Source organism: Schistocerca gregaria, chromosome 6 (assembly GCF_023897955.1).
Source record: "Schistocerca gregaria isolate iqSchGreg1 chromosome 6, iqSchGreg1.2, whole genome shotgun sequence".
In the NCBI taxonomy this organism is placed as follows: Eukaryota; Metazoa; Arthropoda; class Insecta; order Orthoptera; family Acrididae; genus Schistocerca; species Schistocerca gregaria.
Genome location: NC_064925.1, coordinates 418,271,692 through 418,294,509, shown reverse-complemented (window position 1 = coordinate 418,294,509; position 22,818 = coordinate 418,271,692). Strand labels below are relative to the sequence as shown.

Here is a 22,818-nt window from a genome sequence, read left to right as displayed (position 1 = left end):
TTCAGAAAATGGGCTGCTCAAGTTCCTAGAATCTGCAATGAAAATCTGGAGAAGACACTCATGATACGTCGTTCTGATATGTCTCTTACATTGAACTTTGATCAAGAGGTGATATATTTGTGCTTTGTTTGATGCTTTGTGTTACTTTTATTCTGATGACATTTGTGATACATTTATTGTAGGGTAAAAGCTTTATGTGTACTCTATAGCTGCACCTCTTCATTGCAGTTGATCACCCTGCTTTGTGAGGTGCGTTATCTAAATATGATGGGGGAGAAAAATTTGCCTCAAGAAGCTGTTGATCTGTATGCAAGAAACGAAGAATTACGTGATTGGATATTTGACCTCAATGCGACAATGGAATGGTATTAAATATTTCATAACAGTTGACTTAGTGAATTCTATCCTAAAACACATTTTCTATCTGTCTTTCCTGTGCTCCATTATAGGGTGGAAGATATCTTGCATTAATCTCTCTGAATTGACTGTCATTGTCTAGCTGCATTTTAGAAGTCACTATTTCCTGAACTACAGGTTTTGCTCTGTGTATTTGCATACTCAGTGTCTTAATGCAAGATACTTTTGTTCCCCAGGGGTGTAAGCTTGAAAAAACTAATCTTACTAGGAGACAAAATGGTTGGCCAGTACCCCGTCTTTAGGAGGTGAAATCCCAAGCAATGTCAATAAACTTATTTAAAAGTAACTTTTAGAAGTGTTTGTTCCTCTCCCATGAAGGAAGGAGGGGTATGAAGGGGAAGTTTCAATAGTAGAAGTAAATAGCTTGGACTCAAAGTTGAAAGGAACTTAAATGACAACTGACATGGACAAAGATGGAGAGTGAGACACAGAAAGAATAGCAAGCCAAAGGTAATATGCTGATGAACTTTGTTCCAGTTTCATTCGAGAGAGGATAAAAAGACACAGTGAGAAGTGTAGATATATTAAGAAGAAGATGAGTGAGAAGGTTAATAACTAGTTCAGGTAAGAAGATGGAGGAGTGACCAAGGAGAGAGGAAAAACCAAAAATGGAAAGGGGGAAGATGAGCATAAAAAAGTAACTGAGTAAAGAATGAATAGGATAGCGGGATACAAGTACATGTTGGATAGTAAGTTCCCATCTTTGGGGCTCATGCAGATTATTATAGTGTGCGAGGGTCCAAATGGTGAAATAGGAATTCATGTACCTTGATTCTTTGGATACTTGACAAAACTATTTTGATAGTTTCTATGCTGGGCCTTTTCCAGTGAATAAAGGTATGATTTTTGTTTCCAAATAAGTAACTTTTGCACAAGGTATGCTACTGTCAAGTAATGACGCAAAATTTTTGGTGACAGGTACAATGAAATAAGAAGAATAAGTAATCCCATAGAGTTTGAAATCATAAGTGATGAAGTTGAGGAAATTGACTTCCTCATACAAGAAGCACTAGATACCCTAAACTGGAATTCATTTAGTAAGTTTGTTTCATAACTATTGAAGTTGTAGAGTTGTAACTGATTTTTATTTCTTTGAAGTAAGTAACATATTAGTTTTTTTGGATAAATGTGCCTTATTTGATGTTCCAACTGTAATTTCACCTTGTGGGTACTGCAAGGTGGGCATACACTAGCAATGTGTTGGACTTACAAGAGGAATGATTGTGGTTTGATTGCAAATTTAACCCTTTAAAATCATGCCCTCAATGTTTTTTCTTAATTACTCCAACAAATATCAGTATAATCAGTTGCAATGGTCATAACATACACAAAAGCATCAAATACTTCTCCAATCACTGGCAAATTTTGGCAGATCTTTTGACAATATTGAGGGCAATAAATTGAACCGCAATAGCAGCAATAATAAGTAGTTATGAAAGAATGAAAATATTTGCCAAAAATAATGTAAATATAAATTTTGACCCTGAGTAGCTGTCACTGAATCATGTTGATCTTGCCAACCTTTAAGCTCAGTTAAGTAATTTTTGCACTGAGAAACTTTGACAACCCATAGCATATATTTTAATGGTAGCACTAGTCAGTATAGGTGTAATGAAGAAATGAAAGGTTTTACTAGTGTTTGACAAATGAAAGATCATTGTGGACCAGAACACTGGTGCTTCCATCTCAGAAAGTACGTGGCATTTTAAAGCTGCAATAATTAGGCTATGGAAATTGATATCAACACAGAAAAATGAAAAACAGCACTAGACAGGAAAAGTGCTCGTGTGTTGCATTCCTATCTCATGCATTGTGACCTCTCCCTCCCACTTTTGTATCATGCATCAACAGAGGAAAATGAAAAAGAGCACTAGATAGGAAAAGTGCTCGTGTGTTGCATTCCTATCTCATGCATTGTGACCTCTCCCTCCCACTTTCGTATCCTGCATACGTGCCACCTCCCTCCAAGTTTCCAGCCACCTCTCCTCTACTTCTCCGTCTCCCCCCTTCTGAGATGAACTGTCCTCACTGGGCAATCTACAGGTGAGTCTCTTATTGTGACCCACATGTTGCCAAATGTGGCAGCTGCTGACTCACAGCTGTTAACACAATGCTCTATGATGCTTCTATGCTACTTTTTACTTTTGTTGGAGACATAATTTTCTGGCCAAAGGCTGGATCACAGCACTACACTGCCATCCCCTACATAGAACATCCTGTCCATCAAGTCTTACCCAACCTGGTTCTCTGTTGTAATTACTTCTACCCCTAATGTGTAAAATTAGTGCCTAACACTAAATTGACTATTCTTAACTACTAAACAAATTACTGTATTAATCCCTGACTTCATAAATCTACCTTTCATATGGGATATCCAGTCTACAGGAACTTTTATTAGTCCTGGTTTGGCATTCTGCACGATTCTCCATTTGAAACGCCTGAGAGCTGGGCAGAGTAAATTCAGGGTCACTACAGCGCTAGGAACTGTGTCATTCAAGGTCACAGTTACCTGACATTTACCATCCTGATACTGTTCCACCTGCTGCAACAATTGTTCTGCAGTGAGCCGTCCCTCCTGGACTGGTTCTGGTTAGGTTCCCAGATTTGTGTAGGAAATTAAGGTTTTGTTTGGACTATATGTCTAGAGCTTCATTGACCCAATACAGCTCTGGCTGTATCACATTTAGTGGAGTAATTCCCATGACAGTAGCTCCAAATGAAAGGTGGGTCCCATAATATCATGCATTGCCTTGTTGATCAGTCCACTACCTTGTAAATCCAAAGATCTTACCTCATGAGTTTCAAAGCACACCTCATCAATCTATTGGATGGTTCCTTGAAACATAGTAACCTCTTTAAAGCTGCTGTCACTGCTTTGAACTTCTTCCATACAGGTAACACTGGAAGTATATCTAGCTAGCCATTTCTATGTTGTAGAATAATTTCTCTTGACCATGTTCAACTGTCTTGATGCAAAGGCAAAGGGGTATTCTTGACCCTCAACCTCCTGACTCAAAACACGCATAAGAGCATGATTTGATGCATCACAAAATAATATGAACTCCTTCCAAAAACCTGGAAACACCGACAGTGCACTTCATGCCAATACTCTCTTCTATTCAAGAAATGCTTCCTGGCATTCTTCCAACCATACAGACTTAACTTCCTCCTTTAACAAGTGCTTAAGGGGTCTGGCAGTACCTGCAAACCCTTTCATGAACTTCCTAAAGTAATTTGTGTGACCAAGAAAAGATTGCTATTCCTTGTTTGTTTGTGGTACTGGAAACACTTGCACCAGCAGTATTAACCTCAGACCTGTCCTTAAAGTGTCCTTACTAATAACATGGCGCAGGTATTCAATCACCTATAAAGCAAAGCAGCATTTTTCTGTGCTGACTGTCAAATGGTCTGCTCATAATCTCACAAACACTTCCCTCAGACAATGTTTATACTTATGCATATCACTTGAAAAGACAGCTATATCAATGAAATATACAAGACACTGATGCAGTTTCAACCCCTTCATCACTCTGCCCAGTAATTGTCCTTATATAATGACAGTGTCCTCAAGCTGCTGGAAAATGTTGTTTTCAGTCTGTCTTCTGGAGCAACTTCTAAGTGATGGTATCCACTCCTTAAGCCCATTGTCGAGAAGTACCAGCTTTTCCCTAGGTTTTTTATTGTTTTTTTTTTTTAATGTTTGGAATTAGGTAGGATCTATCATACTTCTTTGAGCCATCCATAGATGTTTTCGGCATGATCACATTTCCTGCCTGCCAGTGTCTAGTATTCTCTTCTATAATTTTACCAGCCAACCGGTAAGTTAAAAATTCCTCCAAAACTGGTTGCAGTGATATTATATCCAACAAAACACCAGTGCTTCATTCCCTCTCAGAATCTTCTGTTGTGTTACTGACGTAGCTGGCAGTGGCCCTTTGCAGAAAAAACAAGTCCCGAAATTCTAGCAATTGGAGCTCCATTTGTGTTTTCTCTCTTTCCCATTTAAATGCTTTAATTTCTCACAAAATGCAGTCCTAGCAGCCTCCTGTGTCTCATCATAGCCAGCATCCATTGTATGCTGCAATCCTGTTCTGGGATCTCTAATGTAGCCAAGAATGTTCCCTTTAACAGTTAACTTCTTCAGTAGCAAAACTTACCCACATTGATAGGTACTACTTTGACTCCATCCTCCTCTTGCACACATACAACACTATGTTTCACCAAACAACATGCTCTATCCAGTATCTTGCTGCCCTCAAACAGTTCTATACACACAGCATATCCATGGATAATTCAGGCTCCACATTCACCTGTAGCAACTTGCCAGTGCCGCCTGATATACAGTAATGTGAATCAAGCCTTTATGTCAGTACGCACAGTTTAACTGGATTGTTTTGTACATTAGACATTCCTCAAGGCAGATCAACATGGTCAAAATTTCACGAACCCTAGGATCGTATTACAACCCTCGTTACATGAGACACCATTTCCACATATTGCTCAAACGAAAAGCTCATCACTACTGACCCCACGCAAATTGTAATGTGGTGGGTTCCAATGCCTCTTACCCACTAACTCTCATGAAACCACTCACAGATTCTTCCTGCCACCTATCACACCCATTATGGCACATTCCATCTCTGCATTCATTCGTAGTGCATTTATTTTTACTAGGTACTCCTCTTGGTGGCCCTGTGGTTTATATCCTGTTTGTCCATAACTAAAATACTTTACATTCAATGCATATGCAAGTCATTGATCCCTCACCCCTCTCGATCTAACAGTTTCCTTGTATTTCATCACTACCATAACCTGTGCATGGAGATCTGTAGGCACCCCTGTGGGACTCTTGCTAGACATCTCTGGTGCCAAGCCTCTCAGAAAATTGTATGCCTGTTATTCAGCCTCCTGCAGCACCACGCTGTTCACCTCACAATTCTGTGACAATTCATAGGTGTAAACACTTGATTTCCTAATTCTATCCATGAGGCCCTTCATTGCCTAATCATACCTTCTAGAAATAATACTTAACTGCTCACAAAAAAAACCTGCACTATTCTGCTTACTGTACCATTGCATCAATCTCTGCCTCAGTTGACCAAAAGCCTCTGCATTGCGTAATGCTTCTGTGCATGTTATGATCAACTTTGCCTCCCCATTCAGATGCAGCCTTGCAATTTGCAGTAATTGCTTATCCAACCAACCCTCTTAAGTTGGCTGATGACTTGATATCATCTACAAATCCTTACTCATCATTGTACACTGTACCAGAGACGGAAGATATATGGTTGGTAGTAGCTGGTTCCACACCAAGGGCTAGGACCAAAACAAATCTATTTTGTGATCTTTCTCTACCAATACAGTATTTACAATCAGTGAGTTGTGTCACACATCAGTCTATTGCGCTTGGCTTTCATGTGTCGTTTCTTTGGCTAGAGGGATTCCACAGGCACTTCTACGAGGTCACGGGTGAGCTTACTCTCTCACGGACAGTCCGCCAGGAAAGCAGAGGGTGCCCAGCTGGAAAACTCGTGGGGTATACGGAGTACCTGGTGTTCTGGGGTTGGTGGCTATCCTTTTGACGATGATCATGCAGGCCACGTTCTGCCATAGCTTGTGCATAGCTTGTGGTATCATTGGAAGAGGTGCCTTCATTGGAGCCTAAGGACTGGTTATAACTGCAGTTACAACAAGTTACACCAGCCAAGTGAGGTTTGTTGGAAAGGTTGTGGAGGGTGAGTGAGTTGCCTTTCCGGAGGTGGGAAACCAGGAGATTGGATAGTTTTTTGAGGTGGAGGGTGGCATGCTGTTCTAATTTGCGGTTGGCCTGTAGGAGGATGTTACGAACAGCCGATGTGGATGTGGGAGAGGAAAGATTGAAGACTTTGATTTGGGATAGGAGTTGACGGGTTTGTTCATTGGCCGAGTCAATGTGAACCCCAAAAGTGCCCCACTTGTGACAGGATACTTCCCGGGACTGGATCAGACACTGAATGTGGCTCTCCAGCAGGGATACGACTTCCTAAAATCCTGCCCCAAAATGAGATCCATCCTTCATGAAATCCTCTCCACTCCACCAAGAGTGTCTTTCCGCCTTCCACCTAAACTTCGTAACCTCTTGGTTCATCCCTATGAAATCCCCAAACCACCTTCCCTACCCTCTGGCTCCTACCCTTGTAACCGACCCAGTGTAAAACCTGTCTTATGCACCCTCCCACCACCACCTACTCCAGTCCTGTAACCTGGAAGGTGTACACGATCAAAGGCAGAGACACGTGTGAAAGCACCCATGTGATTTACCAACTGACCTGCCTACACTGTGACACTTTCTGTGTAGGATTGACCTGCAACAAACTGTCCATTTGCATGAATGGACACAGGCAGAGAGTGTTTGTTGGTAGTGAGGATCACCCTGTGGCTAAACATGCCTTGGTGCACGGCCAGCACATCTTGGCACAGTGTTACACCGTCCGGGTTATCTGGATACTTCCCACCAACACCAACTTATCCAATCTCCGGAGATGGGAACTTGCCCTACAATATATCCTCTCTTCTCATTATCCACCAGGCCTCAATCTCTGCTAATTTCAAGTTGCTGCCACTCATACCTCGCCTGTCATTCAACATCATCTTTGCCTCTGCACTTCCGCCTCGACTGACATCTCTGCCCAAACTCTTTGCCTTTAGATATGTCTGCTTGTGTCTGTATGTGTGTGTGTGTGTGTGTGTGTGTGTGTGTGTGTGTGTGTGTGTGTGTGCGCGCGCGCGCATATACCTATCCTTTTTTCCCCCTAAGGTAAGTCTTTCCGCTCCTGGGATTGGAATGACTCCTTACCCTCTCCCATAAAAGCCACGTCCTTTCGTCTTTCCCTCTCCTTCCCTCTTTCCTGAAGAAGCAACCATTGGTTGTGAAAGCTAGAAATTTCGTGTGTGTGTTTGTGTGTTTTTTTATTGTGCCTGTCTACCGGCACTTTCCCGCTTGGTAAGTCTTGGAATCTTTGTTTTTAATATAATAATGTGTATGCTTAGAACAAGTTAATTTGTGGAGTGTCATGGATTCTACTAGCCAGTGCTAACCGCTTTCTGTACCAGGAGGCTGCTCAGAATATTTTGTAAAAGTTTCACCTTCAATCTTTTTTTTTTTACTTGATTTGAATGTCACTAGATGTCACTAGCTTCATTTGGATGTTGCTGTGGTATTATGCACTTTATTTTACACATTGCTCAAAGCTTTTAAGAGTTATTTATTTATTTCAATCCTATATTATTATGATTATGTAATTTTAATCTCAAATGCTCACTGACATAAAGAATATTTAGTAAGTTACATCATACCTAAATCTTTGTCTAGCAATACTCTCAGTTTAGAAATTGGTAACTATACCCTTTGGTTGTAGAGGCCATCATTTTAAGTTTGCTGATTTATGTGGAATCTTGTAATCTTAATAAATTGTAATTCAGATGTGTAGTAATGAATTATGTTCAATCCTCATTTTCCCAGGCCTTCCTGGTCCTTCCTAATAAAGGTCGATTGAGGTGTCTCAACCACATTATCCACTCTCAAATGAGCTACCTGATTTAAAAATGATCGCAAAGCCTCCTAACTGGTGACACCTCATGCCTCTGATTTTGCCTCTACCTCACATTACTCATTTTCACTACTCAGAATAAGAAATGTTGGTTGGACAAAACAGCAATGTCATTGGTCCCATCAGATTAGGGAAGGATGGAGAAGAAAGTAGCCATGCAGTTTCAAAGGAACTGTCCTTGCATTTGCCTGAAGTGATTTAGGAAATCATATAAAATGTAAATCAGGATGGCTGGACACAGTTTGAACTGTCGTCCTCCCAAATGTGAGTCCAGTGTCTAGCCACTGTGCCACCTCCTAAGTGAACAAAAAAGAAAAATAACAAAACTATTACAGGTAGAAGAAGTAATGCAGAGTACTCTGTCAGCCTACTTCTTCTATGCATTTATGAGCCACCTGGGCACTCTACACTGTCCAGTTGTGTGCTCAAAATGATTATATGTAAAGCAATTCACGGTTACTGATTCAGCTCAAGGATCAGAGTGCCCAAATAAATTACACTGAGTACAATGCACAGGCACCAAACATTCATATCTATAATTCCCCTTACAATGAGATAAGTAATATCACCACACAAGATTAAAAATAGTCTCAGGCACCTTAACGATCGTGTTGTGACTGTGGCTTGGGTGATGTGCTGCATTTGTGTCACCCTGTTGCTGTTGACTGCGGTGAATTGGCCCCTGGAACACCACTCTGTAGTGTTAGAGGCGTGTTGATAGAGGCAAGGGGAAGTGTGATCAACAAACAACTTTTATTGATTTCGATAAGTGCGTTAGTGAGGCAGGCAGCTTCTACTCATTGACCTTGGCGGGGCTGACGAAGAGGTGGCAGCTTCCACCTGGTGTTGCCGAGAGGGCATCTCACACTGCTGAGGTCGGCAGCCACTGCAGGTCATACCTGTGGATGCTGGTGGTGCAACGAGTTGTGATGTCATCCCACTTGGTAGGTGGCCCTTTGGCTCCGCACACAGTTGTGTGTGGATTCTTGTGTCTGCAAGGTACAACCTGCTGTGCTAGGACAGAAGTTGGCCAGTGGCTGGCAGTGTGGTGCCAAGCCCCACTAGAAATTCAATGTCAAGGGTGGCAGGCACAGGCAGGAGATCAGCAAAGCTGTGACACAAAATCGTGTGTAGGACTTAGGTGCAGGCCAGTCTCGAGTCTGGAGTTGCTGGATTACAGTTGTTTTGCTGTCTGGTGATGCCCTGGCACTGTGGCAGTACTGCTGAGTTCTGGCAGTGACAGGTGATCTCTGCCATAAAATCCAAATAGATGCCTCCAGTGCCCATTTGTTTTACTATCACCCAGGGCCTGGCCACATTGCCATAACAAAGAGACTCACCACTGTGTGGTGACACATATCCAATTGCTACATGTTTATAACTTTGCAGTGCTGTTTCCGTAGTCATCTCCTTATTGTCCTGCTGTCCTTCCTTTGCCTATCATCATTTTTTATATGAATCTTTTTTCAAATTAACATTGAAATTATAGTATATCATCCACTGTTAAGACCTGTCAGCTGCTCTTTTCTGCCTGAGACTGCAGTCACGTGTGTGAGTTGAATTTTGCACGTGTGTGTGTGTGTGTGTGTGTGTGTGGGGGGGGGGGGGGGGTGTATTGTTGATGAAGCCCTAAAACGGCCAAAAGCTATAATTGTGAGAGTCTTTTTATTGTGCCTATCTGCAACTCAGCATCTGCGCTATGTGGTGAGTAGCAACTTTCTCTCATAATATTTTCCATTTTCTGCTCCATTTGTTGCCTCACATCTTCTCTCATCAGCTAAAATTGACACTGAAGAGACTGGAAGAATCAGCTTCAAAAATAGGTTTTAGTTTTTGATTTCAAAAATTGCACTTGGTAATTTTAATCATGACTGATCTCTTTGATTCACTTTAGCTAATGCTGATGGATACTGTTGTAAGTTATGAAGTATCAGCAAGATTGTTGGGCCTCTTAATTGAATATACTGACTTGACTGCCACATGTAAAAGGTTTAACCCTTTGACTGTTGTTGACGAGTTACTCATCTTGCTGCCTGCCGCTCCCTAGGTGCTAATGACAATAGTTGCGGCCACCAGTTTTTCCCTGGGTGCTGTTGACGAATTAAGCCCTGCTCATTTGCTGGCCACTGAGTGTTCATGACGAGTACAGACGTGCCGCTACCTGAGTACTGATGAGATAACTCGCACAGCAATTTCCACTCCATGCCTCAGTAGCCTTTTGCAGTTCTGGCCCACAGCTTGTCATTTGATTCTCTGTCTGTTATGAGTCTAGGCTTCGCACTACAGTTCACTATTAATTGGACTTTACTTCAGTGTTCTTTGCATTCTGTATTTTACAAAGAAAATGGCAAGACGTCGTGGATGCACTGAGGAAGAAGTCATGGAGATAATTGTTCTGAATCTGAAGACTTGGAAAGTGATAGTGAAACGCGTATGAAGAAATTTCATCATAGCAATAAATTTGACTGGAAAGAAAATGATTTTCAGCCAGTTAATCATGCTTTTAATGACATACTATAGAGACATGCATGTCAAATAGGGAAAGGGCCAAGTATTCTGTCAGTTTTCATGTTATTCTGGACAGAAGAACTTATGAAATATGTTACTGATGAAACAAATATATTCATGATGAAATGAATCAGTTTTATTTATTCACCAATGAGAATACTTCAGAATCAGTTTATTCTCGAATATCAAAGTGGAAAGATATTGGATTTGAAGAACTGTATTGTTTCATAGCTCTTTGTCTTCTGATGCCTTGCATGAAAAAAATGAAAATTAGTGAATACTGGACCAGAGATGTTCTTGTAAATACTCCAATTTTTAGAATGAGATTTTCACTCTGCAGCGGAGTGTGCGCTGATATGAAACTTCCTGGCAGATTAAAACTGTGTGCCCGACCGAGACTCGAACTCGGGACCTTTGCCTTTCGCGGGCAAGTGCTCTACCATCTGAGCTACCAAAGCACGACTCACGCCTGGTACTCACAACTTTACTTCTGCCAGTATCTCGTCTCCCACCTTCCAAACTTTACAGAAGCTCTTCTGCGAACCTTGCAGAACTAGCACTCCTGAAAGAAAGGATATAGCGGAGATATGGCTTAGCCACAGCCTGGGGGATGTTTCCAGAATGAGATTTTCACTCTGCAGCGGAGTGTGCGCTGATATGAAACTTCCTGGCAGATTAAAACTGTGTGCCCAACTGAGACTCGAACTCAGGACCTTTGCCTTTCGCGGGCAAGTGCTCTACCATCTGAGCTACCGAAGCATGACTGACGCCCGGTACTCACAGCTGCTATATCCTTTCTTTCAGGAGTGCTAGTTCTGCAAGGTTCGCAGAAGAGCTTCTGTAAAGTTTCGAAGGTAGAAGATGAGATACTGGCAGAAGTAAAGCTGTCAGTACTGGGCGTGAGTCTTGCTTCGGTAGCTCAGATGGTAGAGCACTTGCCCAAGAAAGGCAAAGGTCCCGAGTTCGAGTCTCGGTCGGGCACACAGTTTTAATCTGCCATGAAGTTTCACTCCAATTTTTAGTGAACTGATGTCAACAGACTGCTTTTTGTTACTTAAATGAGAATGTTACATTTCAGTGACACTCTGCCAATACTGGAAGAGACAGATTATTCAAAATTAGGAACAGTGTCGATTAAGTCTGAAAAACTTTCCATTATGCATTTAATCCACATCAGAAACACTGCATTGATGAAGGTTTGTTATTATTCGAAGCATGCTTATCTTTCAGACAACCCATTCCATCGAAATGGAGGATCTGGAATAAAAACAGTTGTGTTATGTGATTCTAAGACTGCCACATCTCAGATTTTATTATTTACACAGGGACATCAACAAGACCTGAGTTCCACAATTTGGAGAAAAGTGGTGATGTAGTGGCTGCAGTAGTAAAGCCCTACTTAGAACATGGACATAACCTCCACCTTGAAATTAGTACTCAAGCCCAGACCTATTTTCCTGGCTTCATAGTCATGGGACGAATGCATGTGGTATGGTCCATAAAAACAGACACAACATGCCAAAACTTCAGAAGAAACCAAAATGCAGAGATATTCAATTTATGTGCACAAATACAATGTGTGGTGTGACAAAAGGGAGGTGTGGATGTTGGCCACATGTAACAGCTTAGAAATGATTGACACGGGCAAGACTGAGGAATACTGGAGAGGAAATTAAGAAACAACAAAGTGTTATGGATTATAATGTCAATATGGGAGCAGTTGATCATTCTGATATGCTGCTTAGCTCTGTCAGGTGTATACGGAAAACAGTGAAGTTCTTTTTTTCCTTTTTGATCTGTGTGTTTTAAACACTCTTGTCCCACTCAGCTCACTAACAGGTCGTAAAGTGTCGATAGCAGAGTTTAATCTGTTGCTGGTAAGGAAATTTACAGAAACGTTTGCACCAGAGTGCAGAAAAGCTGGCAGGGGAAAGTGTTCTGATGATAATCCTCTAAGGTTTGCGGGAAGGCATTTTCCAAATATTATAGCAAGTGAGGATTCCAAGAAAATTACGCTAATGCATAGATGCATTGTTTCCTGGAAATAGAAAGTGCAACAAGAAAGCAGGTACAAATGTATAACGTGCAAGGTACCATTGTGTGCCGTACAATGTTTTGAAAATTCTATCTATCTATCTATATCCGAATCCCGCTCCAGCTACTGCCGGGTCTGGGTGCTGACAAGTCCTCTCCATTTGGCTCGGTCCTCCCACCACTTTTCTTCCTCCACTTGCTGCCAGATCACACCTCTCCTTTCAACAGATATTCTCACTGCCATTTTCCACCATGTTCTTGGGCGCCCTCTAGGTCTTTTCCCATCCATCTTTAGTTCTTCCATAATTTTGGGGAGTCTCTGCCCATGCATCCTCTTAACATGCCCATACCATCTTAATCTCTTTCTTTCAATTTCTTCTTTGAAAATTACCACACGAAAATGAATTACTAATCACAGCACAGAATAAATACAACAATGCTAACAGAAAAAACTTCAAAAATGAAAAAATTATAAAAAAGCAAAAAATAAAATGAAAATATAGTTTTAACATTGCCAGTTCCAGTCCAAAGCTTAGCTCAAAAAGAAGAATGGAAAATATATCCACAAAGTGTAAAAGGAACTCCTAAATTTACAGTCCATGACTAAGTGAATTTAATGTGCTAATGAAAAGACAGAGATTTTACAGCTTTCAAATGTTGGAAAATCTGTTGAGTACTTATGTGCAACAGTTAAGTGTACAGCACAAGGAAAAATATATGTGGCAAACAATCAGTCATTACTGGTGATTTAAAATTATAACAGCACTGATTACCATCTGCAAAGGGCCGCTGCATCTGTGCCTGGATGGAAAAACTTTCCACAGTGTACCTATTACAACTAAAGAATATGATGTCAGATGACTAAGCACTCAGTTTGTTATATTCTCAGGAGCAAATAGTAGGCAATGTGAAACTTCCAAACATGTCACAAAACGAAGTGAAGTATAATTGTTCTTACCATTGCTCACAGTAAATTCCAATATTGTAGTGTGAAATGAATTATGATCTGTATGCCACTTTCTCCTATAAATGATGTAATATGGCATTTTGAACTACAAAAACAATGTACAGTTATATGTAGTCTGTGGTTCATTTTACTCATTCTTGAGTTAGTACAGTGAGGACCCCTTAGAGAAATTCAGATGTTATAAATGGGTATGCAAGAAAGAACAGTAAACATTTGAATTAAATATAATGAATCATCTCACTTTCAGCATAAGCTATAAAAATCATGTAAAAAATTACTAATAAGATATAATTCTTAATGATGGAAAATAGTTCTAATGATTTAGTTTGAGTCTGCAGTAATTCATCTGCAGAGAAGCTTTGTAGTGAGAGAATTTATTCTGTATCAGCAGTGAGAGGGCACAGTGCTTCGCCTGGAGTCATAGTCACTCCAGCAATATTCAGCACAGGGTGGATGAGGCAGCGCATGCTGCTCCGGCCCCAATGGTGGCTCAAGGAACAGGCATTTAGCACAGGTAGCCGGATTATACAGTGGGCCTCTGTGCTCCAAGCAGATGGTGCATCTCCAGCAATCAAAGGGTTAAACGTAAGGTTTCATAAATCATTTGGCAGTACAAAGCATAGTACAGCACTCGATAAACAATCCTTGTGGCTAAGCAAGGATTCAGCAAGGGGTGGGGGGGGGGGGGGGGGGGTGCGGGGGGCATACAGACTGTACAACTTCCATACTTAATAAGTGCCTGTGGCTGCTCTCAGGGCATCAGATTGACCATACAATCTTAAAGGACCATTCCTACACTATGATTGTGTGCAGAGGCAGGAGTGCCACTATTATCCACTCAGTCAAGGCTCTTTGTGATAAGACAACGATACAAGCTCCAGTTGGTGCCAATGTTATTAGTCTTCCCTGAAACAATTAACAACTGTGAAACATTGGAGTGGCTTTACAGAAATTGCACACGAATGACAATAGTGTTCAGCATATGACAAAAGCAGCATTTAATGGGTCAGTGTGTATGTCATATTAATATACTGAGCTAGGCATGGAGCAGAGCACTACCGTAGTCTTGTTGCTGATGAAGCACAGGACAGTGTTAGACTTGACAGAATGGAATAAATTGCACTAAAGTTTATGTTTTTAGAACCTTTTTAGTGTTTTAAATGAGCACCACAATTTTAGTGTAGCAGATTATATACTCATGATGATGTAAATAAAATAGAAAGAAACTTCCACATGGGAAAAATATATTAAAAACAAAGATTCCAAGACTTACCAAGCGGGAAAGCGCCGGCAGACAGGCACAATGAACAAAACACACAAACACACACACAGAATTACTAGCTTTTGCAACCGATGGTTGCTTCTTCAAGAAGGAGAGGGAAAGACGAAAGGATGTGGGTTTTAAGGGAGAGGGTAAGGAGTCATTCCAATCCCGGGAGTGGAAAGACTTCCCTTAGGGGGAAAAAGGGATAGGTATATACTCTCGCGCGCGCGCACACACACACACACACACACACACACACACACACACACACACACACACACACACAGCAGACATATCTAAAGGCAAAGAGTTTGGGCAGAGATGTCAGTCGAGGCGGAAGTGCAGAGGCAAAGATGATGTTGAATGACAGGCGAGGTATGAGTGGCAGCAACTTGAAATTAGCAGAGATTGAGGCCTGGTGGATAATGGGAAGAGAGGATATATTGTAGGGCAAGTTCCCATCTCCGCACATGTGCGGATGGATATGTGTGTGTGTGTGTATGTGTGTGTGCGAGTGTACACCTGTCCTTTTTTTCCCCTAAGGGAAGTCTTTCCGCTCCCGGGATTGGAATGACTCCTTACCCTCTCCCTTAAAACCCACATCCTTTCTTCTTTCCCTCTCCTTCCTGAAGAAGCAACCATCGGTTGCGAAAGCTAGTAATTCTGTGTGTGTGTTTGTGTGTTTTGTTCATTGTGCCTGTCTGCCGGTGCTTTCCCGCTTGGTAAGTCTTGGAATCTTTGTTTTTAATAGATTATATTCTCATGAATAGAAATGAAAGGACAGCATTAATAATGCCTGTATTCATCATAACATACTATCCACAAGTTCATCAAGGCACTGTTGGTCCAGATTATTCCACTCCTCAATGGCAGTTCGATGTAGATACCGCAGACATTGTCCATAAATAGCCCTTTTCAGTCTACCCCAGGCATGTTCGACAGGGTCTGGAGAACATGCTGGCCACTGTAGTCGAGTGATGTCATTATCCTGAACGAAGTCATTCACAAGATGTGCATGATGGGGGCGCGAATTGTCATCCATGAAGATGAATGCCTCACTTATATGTTGCCGATGTGGTTACACTATTGGTCAGAGGATGGCATTCACATATCATATGGCTGTTATGGAACCTTCCATGACGTCGGCCCCACATAGTGCCACCCCAAAATAGCAAGGAACCTCCACCTTGCTCTGCACTCACTGAACAGTGTGTCTAAGGCATTCAGCCTGACCGGATTGCCTCCAAACATGTCTCCAACAATTGTCTGGTTGAAGGCACATGCAGAACTCATCAGTGAAGAGAACTTGAAGCCAATCCTGAGCGGTCCATTTGGCATGTTGTTGGACCCATCTGTACCATGCTGCGTGGTGTCATGGATGCAAAAATGGACCTCGCCGCGGATGTCAGGAGCGAAGTTGCACATCATGCAGTCTCTTGCGCACAGTTTCAATCATAACATAGTGTCCTGTGGCTACACAGAAAGCATTACTCAACATGGTGCCACTGCTGTCAGGGTTCCTGTGAGCAATAATCCATAGGTAGCCACAATCCACTGCAGTAGTAGCCCTTGGGCAGCTTGAGCGAGGCACGTCAGCTATAGTTCCTGTCACTGCATCTTCCCCATGTCCAAACAACATTGTTTTGGTTCACTCAGAGATGCCTGGACACTTGCCTTATTGAGAGCCCTTCCTGAACTATGGTATTGACTGTTTAGGCATGGTTGAACTACAGACAACATGAACTGTGTACCTCCTTCCTGGTGGAATGACAGGAACTCGTTGGCTGTCGGACCCCCTCTGTCTTATAGGCACTGCTCATGCATGGTTGTTTACATCTCTGAGTGGGTTTAGTGACATCTCTGAATAGTCAAATGGACTGTCTCTGTGATACAATATCCACAGTCAATGTCTATCTTCAGGAGTGATGCAAAACTTTTTTGGTATGTGTATTTGTCACTTCAATCAATAGAATAATATTCATTATTTGTGGATCACTTTGCAATATTTTGCACTTCCCCAACCCTGTACTTCATGCCAAAATGTGGCAACTCTCAATCAGACTTGTAGAAGTTAATGGGCTTTTAATTCTCTGTTGAAGAGGTTGGTCTACATGCACTTACTCCAACCTATATTCCAGTAAGAGGCACAAGTCTAACCATCCTTGTTTTTGATAGCACACACTGTTCTTCAACTGAGTTCAAGACTCCTCATGGCACTGAACAACCTTAATTTTCTTAGCCACAGGGCTTAGGTTTCGGACGAATATGTTTTGCTTTAGTCCCATAAAGATTTTTCACATAGGCAGCCATTATGCTGCCATGGTACAGCTGGTAACAAATCCTCATTGTGTGGGCTTGGTACATACTATTCTCTGATCCCATGTTATTAGATTTATGGTTGATATGACAGTAAATCGTTTGGCTGTAGATTACTTCCAAGGCTGTAGATTATTACCTACTTTGGATGATTACAGAAAATGTGTGATAAGGTTACATTATGCTTTCCTAACTTCTTTGTGTGAAATTAAGTTAGACTGTTATGGTATTTTAAGGTACATTGATTTGACAGGCAGGGTCTTTTAAAAATTAGTATTAGTTCACAGTTTGTGATGAGTTGTGCTCAGAAATAATTCTCATAATTTATTCAATATAATGAAATTGGATAGATAAGAAACTACTCACCAAGCAGCGGTAGAACACACACCTAATAGAAGGTTATAATTATGCAAGCTTTCAGTGGCAGTGACTCCTTCTTCCAGCAGAAGGGTTGAAGGGGAAGGAAGAGGGGAGAGGGAAAAGGGCTGGAGAGGTCTAGGGGTAGATTTCAGAAAAGTCAGCCAGAACTTCAGGTCAGTGGAGACTTATTAGATGGGACTGATTTTTGAGGTCTGCACCGGCCGAAATTTGAAAACATAAGAGCTTAAAGGTGGAAGATATGGTAATATGCATGTCAGAGATTACTGCTAAAATATCTACATCTACATCTACATCTACATCCATACCCCGCAAGCTACCTGATGGTGTGTGGCGGATGGTACCTTGAGGACTTCTATCGGTTCTTCCTTCTATTCCAGTCTCGTATTGTTCGTGGAAAGAAGGATTGTCGGTATGCTTCTGTGTGGGCTCTAATTCTCTGATTTTATCCTCATGGTCTATTTGCGAGATATATGTAGGAGGGAGCAATATACTGCTTGACTCTTTGGTGAAGGTATGTTCTCGAAACTTTAACAAAAGCCCACACCGAGCTACTGAGTGTCTCTCCTGCAGAGTCTTCCACTGGAGTTTATCAATCATCTCCGTAAGGCTTTCGCGATTACTAAATGATCCTGTAACGAAGCACGCTGCTCTCCGTTGGATCTTCTCTATCTCTTCTATCAACCTTATCTGGTACAGATCCCACACTGCTAAGCAGTATTCAAGCAGTCAATATCGTGCATGAGTTAATAAAAGTGAAAAGCTAAGTACATTGTATGTGACAGAGATGTGAGGGGGACAGCAAAAAATAGACAGGTAAGAACATGAAGGATGTAGAAAACTAAAACGGAGTGAAGGAAGGAGTAGTTAACTGTGAAGAAATGCTGAGACGGAAGAAATTAATGGACATTAAGGCCAGGTGGCTGTTGAAAACCAAGGACATGTAGTTGCGCTAGTTCCCTCCTGCGGAGTTCTGAAAACTGGTATCCAGGAAAGAATCCAGACGGGGTGTTTGTGAAACAGGCACCGAGGGCATGACTGTCATGCATGGTCTGCAACAGGATATTGTGTGTTGCCAGTACATATACCAAATTATCAGTTAGAAAATCTCCTCACCAAGTTGGGCAGCAGGGTTACACACACACCAAAGTGTTTAACTTTTACAAGCTGTCACCCCTTATCTTGGCAGAAGAGTTGAAGAGGAAGAAAGAGGGCTGAAGGAAAAGGACTGGAGAGGTTTAGGGAAAGGGGTATTGTTCACAAAAGTCACTGAGAACTGTGGGTCTGGTAAGTATCCATTGACCTGGGGTCAAAATAATGCAGCTTAACAAAAAGTTTCATTTTTCAAAGAAATTTACCATACATTTCCATCAATCCCTGTAATGATGCGTATCAGTACTTCTTTATAACGAAGAAATATGATAAAATTGCAAATATTTATTTACCTTAAAGTATTTTAATTGAGTTTTTTGTTTCCTCATTCAAGTGGTATCAGTGTACATAGAAAAAATGCACTACATGATAAAGTGCCTAAATGATCGTCTGAAAATGGCACAAGCAAATATTGAACACATAATTTCAATGATAGAACCCTGGACAAAAATACCATTATATGAACGTAAAGATGGGAGAAAGGAAGCACTACTGTACCTAGAAGATCGACATAACAGGCTTGAGAAAAGGTGAATTGCTAATTACAATGTAGAAAATTTACTGGTAGTCAAATAACTCATCATTTTGAAAATTATTGTCAATATCACCTTCAAATTTATTACAGGTACAATGAAATAAAGCGTGCAGGAATTACAATTCATGAAATAATGGCAACAAATTACAATTTATTCTTTAACATAGTACCGGAAGAAGAAAAGTTAGAGGAAGAGGAACAAGAAGAGGAGGAGGAAGAAGAAGGCATAGAAGGAGAAGAAGTACCTCCTACAGAAGAAGCAGCAGGCACAGAAGCACCAGAAGGTCCTGATGCTCATGAAGAAGAAGATGCTGGCGAAGAACCAAAAAGAAAGAAATCAAAAAAGGTAGTAGAGGAACCCATTGAGAAAGATGTGGGGATAGAGCTACTTGGTGTCAAGGCAGGAAAAACTAAGAAACAGGAACCAGAATGGAAACTGGAAGAATTTGCTTTTGATGATGAAGAAAAACCACCCGAAGAGGAAGAACCAGTAGTTGAAGTTAAACCAGTTAAAGAGAAGCCATCGAAAGGAGACCTCAAAAAAAAGAAAAAGAAATCTGTAGAACTTCCAGCCCCACCAGTCAAGAAGCCAGGTGCAAGAGGACGCCAACCGCCAGAGCCAGAGCCAGAACCAGAGCCAGAAGAAATAGAGGAGGAAGAAGAACTAGAACTCACAGAATCAGTAAGTTTACTTTGTCTGATTTTAATAATTCCACGTAATATATGTAGAGCTCAGATTTATAAGCACTATAAACTATGAATATATACATGCATCTATGCATTAAAATAAAGTGAATATGCTCCAAAACTTTAAAATGTTGTAGAATGTAAAATTTCAATTTTCTCACAATTATTAATTTTGATGAAGAATCAGACTGTAAATTTATTCTTAAACTCAGTCATTAACAAAAATATTTCTCTCTCTCTCTCTCTCTCTCTCTCTCTCTCTTTTGTTAATTAAATATTCATCACAGTTTTTTCTGGAACAGATGCTGGCGAAGAACTAAAAAGAAAGAAATCAAAAAGGGCAGTAGAGGAACCCATTGAGAAAGATGTAGGAATAGAGCTACTTGTTTCTGTCACTCAAAATGTTTTTATATGTAGAGAAAGATCTTTCTACTTCATGTGAAATCACTGGACTGTACCAAAAAGAAGCTATGAGCTATGTTAATTGCAGAGTAAACACTAAGTTGTTTTTCAGATTCTCCTTGTAACACCTTATTCATATCATGAATTAAACCTGGATATCTTGCTTCAGTTTTCTAAATTTTGTTATGAAAACACTTTCCTATTTCTCCTGATATGCTTCTGGCAACAGTTGTTTCATATACCTGTAGGACAGATGGCAGCGGCATCCCTTTTTCTTTCAAACATATGATAGCAGCTGGGTATTTACTAAAATAAGTCTTAATAAACACTGATTTACTCCAGAGACTCTTCTTATTACAAGCACTAACTGCTGCAAGGATAATTGCTGCTTCATTTTGTCAATCACATCAAGCACCTTTTTCACATCTAAATAATCACTGAAGAGCTGCTTCAATGCACGTTCTCCATCTCATGAGGATTGGCTCGAAGGGAGGGGGGAGAGTATCTTATCTTGCATAATATCATAGTATCAGTAAGTAAGTTCACACTTGACGGCACCTTCACAAACACTTTTTTCACAGAGGGAATTAAGGCATTTCACTTCTCGAAAATTCTCTCAGTTTTCCTCTGCCAAATGGTGAAGAGCAAGTGCTGAACAAGTCATATTAATTGCCTTAGGATAAAGTACTGCAGAGCTCTAGCAGCCCTAATCATAAATGCTGCTGCATCTGTAACTAGCACCAAGAGCTTTTCCTCATTTTCTTTAACAGGCCACAAAAGTAATGCATCGCGAAATATCCTAGCAATCCTTGTGTGGTTTGTTTCCTCTAGTACCCCAGAGATAATGAGATGGGGTGTTCCTGGTTCAGATTCCATAATTTTTCCCATGACAGTATTGACAATAAATCTCCCACACGAGTTGGTTGTCTCATCTACAGGTAACCACAAGTTTGAGTCACCAATGTCATTTCTTATTTCTTGTATTACCAGAAGAAAATTGTTTTATTAAAAATTAGTAAAGATCAGAGATCTGATTCAGGGGTCTCACTTTGGGGGGAGGGGGGGGGGAGACAAGTTTTAAAAAAATTATAAACAATATGTTTATTCACCATATTCAAACTTTGTTGGATAATTTTGTTTCCATTTTAAGATATTTTTGTGTAACATGTTTAAAATTTTTAAATAATTGACAGGTATTTATAAATCTTGAAATATTGGAGAGAGGGGGAGAGGGTTAGTTGACACACAGACTAACTTCATTAAATAAATTTTTAAAGTTGAACAAAGTGGAAAAAGACACATTGCTACTTACTGTAAAGAAGATACATCAAGTTGCAGACACAACTGAGGCCTACAAAATTATGAGTAAGGTTACACACAGTGCATATAAAGAGGATAACACAAACAAGGTTTTAAGGAGTATTAACCGCAAACTAATACAAAATGATGCTATTGTCACGAAAGCCCATAAGGGAAACTCCATAGTTATATCCACAAAGCAAGAATACATAGACAAGACCAAAGCTTTTTTCAATGACAACAGGATAGTTATGCTTAACAAAGACCCCACTATTACTCCCCAAAAAGAAATTAGAACTGGGATCCAAAATACTAAAAATTTGATAGGAGAGTTCCGAAAAAAGAGGCTGCTAAACATGAATCCCAAGCCCCCTAAATTGAGAAGCCATGTTAAAGTTCATAAGTTAAATCACCCAATTCGCCCTATTGTTGTCAGTACGAGAAGTGCCTATCATAAGCTGGCGAAATACTTGCATACTAAGATAAAAGAAAATTTCAGTTTTTGTAAAAATTCCATTCATTTAGCTACCAGTTTACACAAGGTATCTTGTTCTGAAGATTCTAAACTAGTATCATTTGACGTAACAAGTTTATACACTAATGTACCGGTCGACCACACACTGCAAAACCTAGAGTGCAACTTATGTCACCATAAAAAACTTTTGGATAAAGAGATCAATGAGTTGATGATGCTGCTACGGATCATTTTAAAACACAACTACTTTACATTTAATGGGAGATTTTACTTACAACCAGCAGGTTTGGCTATGGGAAGCTCCCAGCTAGGATTTTATCAGAAATTTTTATGAACTACTTAGAGTCTGATTTTTTTGCTGGTGACAGAGAGATTCTTAGGAGAATAAAATTTTACAAAAGAAATGTTGACGACATTCTGTTAATCATTGATGGTTCTCAAAATGATGTAGACCATATTTTTTTTAATGAGCTTCACCATAATATCAGTTTTACTATTGAGTGAGAATCCAATACTAGGTCCTTAAATTTTTTGGACCTCACTTTAACTGTGGTTGACAACCACACTGAATTTAATATTTTTTGTAAAAACACCTTTTCCGACAATATTATACCTGAAGACTCAGCCCATCCGTACGCCCATAAGATGGCCTTTTTTCATTCTAATATTGATTGAGCTACAGCTATCCCTTTTGCACCAAATGTGGTAGAAACTGAACTGGTCAGACTTGAGAAGATTTCTATAAATAATGTCTATAGGCCTCAGTTGGTAAGACAGATGTATAACAAGAAAATA

General features: G+C 40.5%; 1 protein-coding gene across 1 annotated transcript in view; it reads left to right on the top strand.

Annotated features, from left to right (window-relative positions):
- The first annotated feature begins 305 nt into the window (after window positions 1-305).
- Window positions 306-22,818, top strand: part of LOC126277970 (dynein beta chain, ciliary-like) — a 694,172-nt gene continuing 671,659 nt past the window's right edge. The window contains exons 1-4 of the mRNA XM_049977623.1: window positions 306-365; window positions 1,336-1,454; window positions 18,960-19,155; window positions 19,251-19,842. Coding sequence (XP_049833580.1) covers window positions 358-365; window positions 1,336-1,454; window positions 18,960-19,155; window positions 19,251-19,842 — 915 coding nt within the window. The 5' untranslated portion in view covers window positions 306-357. The remainder of the gene's footprint in view (window positions 366-1,335; window positions 1,455-18,959; window positions 19,156-19,250; window positions 19,843-22,818) is intronic.